The following is a 6,000-nucleotide window of genomic DNA, read 5'->3' on the forward strand; positions in this document are numbered from 1 at the left end:
ATCACTGTGTAACAAAATGAGCTACTGAAGTGTTTGTTTTCCAAGTGTGAGAAATTATGTGAATATGTAATGTATAATAGTGGCACAAGGTTCATTGCACTGAACATAAGTTTGTTGTATTTTTAGTAGCTCTAAATAATCAGACATTTAACTTGAATAATGTAAAAGTAGCCATGCTTGATATCATTATTATTATTATTATTATTATCATCATGATTACAATACTGATGTTAAAGTCATAGATACACCTGGTAGCAGATTATTATTATTATTATTATTATTATTGTGTTCTGTTTTTAAGTACACTGTGATGATAAGATATTACCTTTCCCTCTGAGGGGCTTTTGGACTCGAATCCTCTCTTAAACGCTGCACTATTACGTTGGCCGACAATCAATTCCTTGGTAGTCAAAAATAAGGTTACCAGAGGGTCTGACCAACATGAGATTTCCTCCTCCATCCATGTTGCGGTGCACAGATAATGTTAGCAGATTAATCTTTTGCCTCCCGGCCAGTGCTGCTGCTATTACTTCAGGATATGTTGGATTTTCTGCTGTAATAGGTTGCAGGCAAAGACTCCTGTGAGCCATGTTCTGTGGATTATGATAGTGTCAGGACGACCTCATCCATGTGGGGAGAGAGTGAGTGAGGCGATGAGTTAGTGTGGAGATGGCAGTGTGGAGAAGTGGAAATAAATAACATGGAGGTAATTTGCACTGTATGTCTGTGCATTTTTTGTGTCATATTTCCATAAATATTTTCCACCAAGAGGTCGCTAACGTCTGTGGCATGAACTTGGTGCACATCACTGCGCTTGAGGCAGAGTTGTTGCCTTTACAGGTCAACAGTTGCTCATTTGGCTCTGATGATTTAAACATAGCTACAACAGCGAAGCAGTATTTTAGGAAATCAGTCACCTTTACCTTGAGCAGAATCTTTAAAGCCCCTATGCAGGATTTGAATGTTACACAAAAATGTTCAATTATCTACTTGGAAATTCTTAAAATGACCGACTCCTTCTGTCATCAAAAAAAAATCCAGAATCTGCCGATATTTGAAATTTTTGGATAAAAATGTTTAAGGTTTCAAGTTTCCACATCAAACTTGTGTAAGTTGCATGTTGGACCGTGATTGTCTTCCAAACTTTCTATGAAGTCACAAATTCTTCTCGTGTGTACATCATCTGCTCCTAGCCGATGTCACGATGTGTGTTAGTGACTGAGCTCTCAAATAGTCCTGCACAATTAGACATCACATACAGCGTGTTATTTGTTATGTACTTACTGCTTGTTTTTAAATAATGAACACAGCTATCCTCCGAGTGTATTCTGCCTCATTACATTGAGTCATTACACCACTGCGCATATTCTCTTTATGCTTGTTGGTCTCACGCCGAGAGGAGCCGTTTGCCATAAATGGAAGTTTGGGGAGGGGGGGGTTTGTCATGTCTGAGGTGAGCGATGCACTGCAGACTGCTTTTATAACAAAGATTTATTGTGAGCTCAACCCTGGACAAAACAGGGCATTTGTGGCTGATTGATGAGGATCATTTCTTGTTTGACAGCTCCGGGGTGGTTGGGGCTCACGAAGGGAGAATGTAAAGACATCTGCAAGGACCAATTAGAGAACATGAGTTGTACAATTGTAAATACACAGTGGTCTTTGTGCTGCATCACTCCTCTCTCCGTGACCTTTTTTGCCTTTAGTCATGTAAGTGTTGTCACTTTGGTAGTAGGGTGCAGGGTGAAGCTCTTCCCTGGGAGTTCATGAATACACTCTGCCTCATGTCGACTTCTCCCCCTCTCTCTCTTTCTCTCCCTTCATCTCCACTGACCTTCTCAAGCTCCTCGCTGCTCGTCTTACACATTTTCATTGACCCACCGGCTCTCCGCCAGCGGCTGTCAGCCCGCATTTTTCAGCCTTTGTTGACACAGATGAACAATCGCAGGAGATTACTCAGTGGCTCCCTTCTCCACTTCCTAATCCATTTGCATGATAGCATCTATTTGCCAGGCAAGAGGGAGCTTTGTTTGGATTTCAAACATGGAGAACATTTCTGTGTGTTTGCTGTATTATTAGCCGGGGGTTGGTTCTAATAGGAAAACACAGCATGAAAAGCCGTAGTTGCAAGAATGTGATAAAGAGAAACTAAAATATTTATTGGCAATTTTTTTTTTTTTTTTTCCCTTGCAAGTCGCCACTCTACCAGCCTTGATCTCACTGGATATGAATTCTTTGTTACCATAGATGCAATGTGATGGAAACATATTTTAATCTTGACGCCTAAATGTGCTTTTTTTTTTTCCTTTTTTTTGCCTCTTCCACAGGTGTTATCGGTGCAGATGTGTGACGTGGTGAACGAGATCGAGCTGGAGAGAGAGCGCTGTGAGAATAGCACCTCTGGGAACGTCAGCTCAGGTCATTCTCTGAAACATTTTCCTCTCTCTGGCTGTTTAGAGTGTGCGGCAGAAGGAGGCTATTTAGAGGAAATGACAGTGAGTAAATAAATAGTGAGGTATAAGGTAATACAGTGTGGGAGTTTATCGATAAAGCACTGTAATAGGCAAGGAAAAAATACAGACCGCAGATTTACTAGAGACGTAGTTGAATTACCCTGACTTTAACCTCAGCCAGCTCTTACAATAACTTTCTCGCTTCAAAGTAAAAGATCCAGCAAGTCAGTGTGAGTTGTCAGATGCTAACAACAACCTTGAGAGAGCAGTTGAACACATTAGTAAATCAAGCAAAATCTTAACCATGAAACAGGGTGGGGATCAGCTCTGTGAATATTACATTTTTCCAAACCAGGAGAGAGTTTTAACTCTTATTTCTTGCATCTTTTAGACAGAGGCAAATTACACCTTTCAGTATTTTAATTTCATACAGATTCGAGGGTGACATCTGTTGTGTCCAAAATCATTCCCACACTCTATAGTTTACTCTACCGCAGAGGTTTTCAAACAGCGTCCCCATAGGGTTGCTAAGAAGTACAGAGTCTTGCCTGAGGTGAAAGGCAATTAAGGTGCTTTAAAGTCCATAGATCCAGTTTCTGCAATTTGCATTAAAATTCCTTCTTCTTCCGTCTGTGAGTCATAACTCTGTCAAATCTGAACACGCAGAGGTGACACACACATATTTTTAGATTCAGTGTGACTCACACTTCCCATGCCCTTCGTGAATAAAAATCCATGAATTTGCCTAGAAATCAATGGGGGGGGGGTGCGCGCCGTGCCGTGTCGTATACCTCCTGAACTTGCCTGAGAATCATCATGTTTTTAAGTTTTCTTCAGTATAAAATTCATCCGGTGACAGTTGTCTGTACATCCATTGGCACGATGCGAACCAGAACTGCTTATAGCTAATTTAGCATACATCTCCCTAATCACTATAGTTACAAAATGTGTATCAAAGCACGATTATCCCCTAAAGCAAAGTAAGACAAAATAATAATAATAATAATAATGTAGCAGTGACAAAAGCAATTAACATGAACTTTTTTCATCATCACTGACAGGTGTTTTTTTTGCACAGCAGTAATAATCATATCAACAAAATATAAAGCATGTAGAAAGCATTGTACATGCCATGGGCACTACTTTTTTCTTTACATAGTGGGAATGTTTGAGGGAACTATATAGTGCATCTTTTATAAGCTAAAATCATGAATATAACTGGATGAAGTCACTTGGATTTTACCCAACGCTGCCTCTCACAGTCATGAAAATACTTAATGATGACCTCGTTGTCTGACATAATTAGAGTGAGAGTTGAACAGGAGTATGTAAATATATAATGTATTTACAGAATGTAATGTGTTACTCTACTCTGAATGAACACGCTTCATATGCTCAATAGAATATAAATATGAAGCGAACGACAAAGTTTAGATTTCAGTTTGTTCTCTGTCCCACTGAAGAATCTGGTTTGACCTACTTCCCGTGACCTTACGAACACGGCGAAAAACTCATCTGTTTCAACTTTGTCAGTGCTATCTCCATTTGCTCTCACCGCAGTGAAGAATCGCTGCACGAGCCGCGCATACGCCATCGTGCATTAAGAGAATATACATGAACTGCTTGCGTGGAAACAGCTTTCCTCCTTATCTCTGCAATGACCCTCATTTCTCTACTTCCCTATCTGCTTCCTCAGCAGGAAGGTAGAGGAAGCTGCTTTCAGAGGTCATGTCCCTAATAAATGAATTAGCATTGTGTGCATGCGTGAGCACCCATACATTCACAGCTGATGGTTATACAACATATTAAATATAGAGATAGTCCGACAGAACAGACATAAAAATGAATATGTCCTGACACTTGACACAGAAATAACTTTAGAGATTGTTGTACAGACTTGAAGAAGCTGTCTGCGCTCTGACAGAAATAGTGTATAAAGTTTTTAACTGTGCCACCATTAGTTTCTGAACTTCTATCTTTCTCAGAAATGGTCCATCGCCTGCATTTTTGTTATTTCACACATTTCTGAACTTTGCTCAGGTGTCGTAGGTCTGTGTATGGCGCTGCTGAAATACGCTTTCAGACAGAAAGTCTTTGACTCTCATTTCAAATATAGAAAAGAGTTGAATTTCTAACAGAGTGCACAATTGTAGTATTTTAACTCCAGTTATTCCAGCTGCAGCCAAATAAACTATCGGATTTATGTTGTGCTGTTCTGCTAATCTATGGCATGTGTGTGTTTATGCCTCGGTATACACTTTGTTAAAGGAGAAAAAACAACCAGTGATGGTGGTGATGCAGGATTCACTTTTTAGTCAAATGTTTATGGAAGAGAACTGAGATGACTAAAAGCATGATTTTTTTTTTTTTTTTTTTTTTTTTTTTTTTTAAATCAATACATTCTACATCTTTCTAGCCAGACAGCAAAGATATGAGACTCTAAATGTCTTGGATTTAAAGCAGATTGAATCACCTGAGATTCTTTTTTTTGGCGTCCCTAATATTTATCTTACTCGTGTTGAAATGTCTGCAGCATTAAAACACTGTAATTCTGTTTGACCAAATTTGATTAAATAATAATAGTTTTCTGGATTAAAACAAAAACTGAAATTACTGATGGTCCTGAACTGTGATAAGCAGTCGCTGCACAGCACACACAATGATTGTGTCTGGGTGTCATGTTAAGCACATGATTTCATTTTGTCAATCAAAGTGCTCGTCTGCGTGCGCGTCTGTCATAATGTGATGCCATGTTAATGGTATTGTCTCTTCGTGGCAGGTTGCCAAGGCACGTGGGATATCATTGCCTGTTGGCCTTCAGCCAGTGTTGGAGAGGTGGTAACAATAACCTGCCCCACGTACTTCAGTTACTTCAGTGACCAGCACAAAGGTGAGAACATCCTACTTCAGTTAATGTAAATATAAAAATACTGTCCATGTCAAGTATCGTATCTGTAAGAGGAAAAACTTAAGTTATTTAAATGTCATGTTAGTCATGCTGTTTTAATGGAATTTATTTATTTTGTGGCCTACACATGCCAAAACATTTTTGCCACCAGCTCATTTATATACATATATTTTTTTCCATTAGTTTGTATTTTTCTTGCTGTGACTATTTTGATATTGAAAAGGGTATTTGCATACAGTCAGACCTTTGGGCAGATACTGACGATGAAATGTGTTACTGGCATGCAAATGGACATTTAAAGTCACCAAACTGGGGTTTCACCATCACCGCCTGTGGACATGAGAAAATTATGAGAAACCCTGCAGAAGGCCCAAGGCAAACAAGTCAGAGAAAGTGAATATTGATTCATGAGCCTCATAAAAAGCTTCATTACAACATTGTTATTTACAGGACTAATCCGTAAAATCGTCACCATGTCTGTTGTGTTCCTAGCAAGAGGAACGGACTTCTTTCCCACACTCTCTCCCACTGGTTTTAGCAGCAGTGCCTTACAGACAATACTCTGGAACAATTTTATCCATAAGTGTTGACCCTGTGAACATGTGGTGCATTAAAAACATGTTTCAGGTGGAGGGGGGA

The 6,000-nt window shown here is 39.4% G+C and overlaps 1 protein-coding gene across 1 annotated transcript in view; it reads left to right on the forward strand.

Annotated features, from left to right (window-relative positions):
* vipr1b (vasoactive intestinal peptide receptor 1b) overlaps window positions 1–6,000 on the forward strand; it is a 49,831-nt gene that overhangs the window by 6,675 nt on the left and 37,156 nt on the right. Inside the window, exons 2-3 of the mRNA XM_023407871.2 lie at window positions 2,328–2,418; window positions 5,233–5,343. Of these exons, the coding sequence (XP_023263639.1) occupies window positions 2,328–2,418; window positions 5,233–5,343 (202 nt within the window). The remainder of the gene's footprint in view (window positions 1–2,327; window positions 2,419–5,232; window positions 5,344–6,000) is intronic.

This window comes from Seriola lalandi, unplaced genomic scaffold (genome assembly GCF_002814215.2).
Source record: "Seriola lalandi dorsalis isolate HSWRI2012SDOR001 ecotype SW California unplaced genomic scaffold, Sedor1 jcf7180002054351, whole genome shotgun sequence".
NCBI classification, from domain to species: Eukaryota; Metazoa; Chordata; class Actinopteri; order Carangiformes; family Carangidae; genus Seriola; species Seriola lalandi.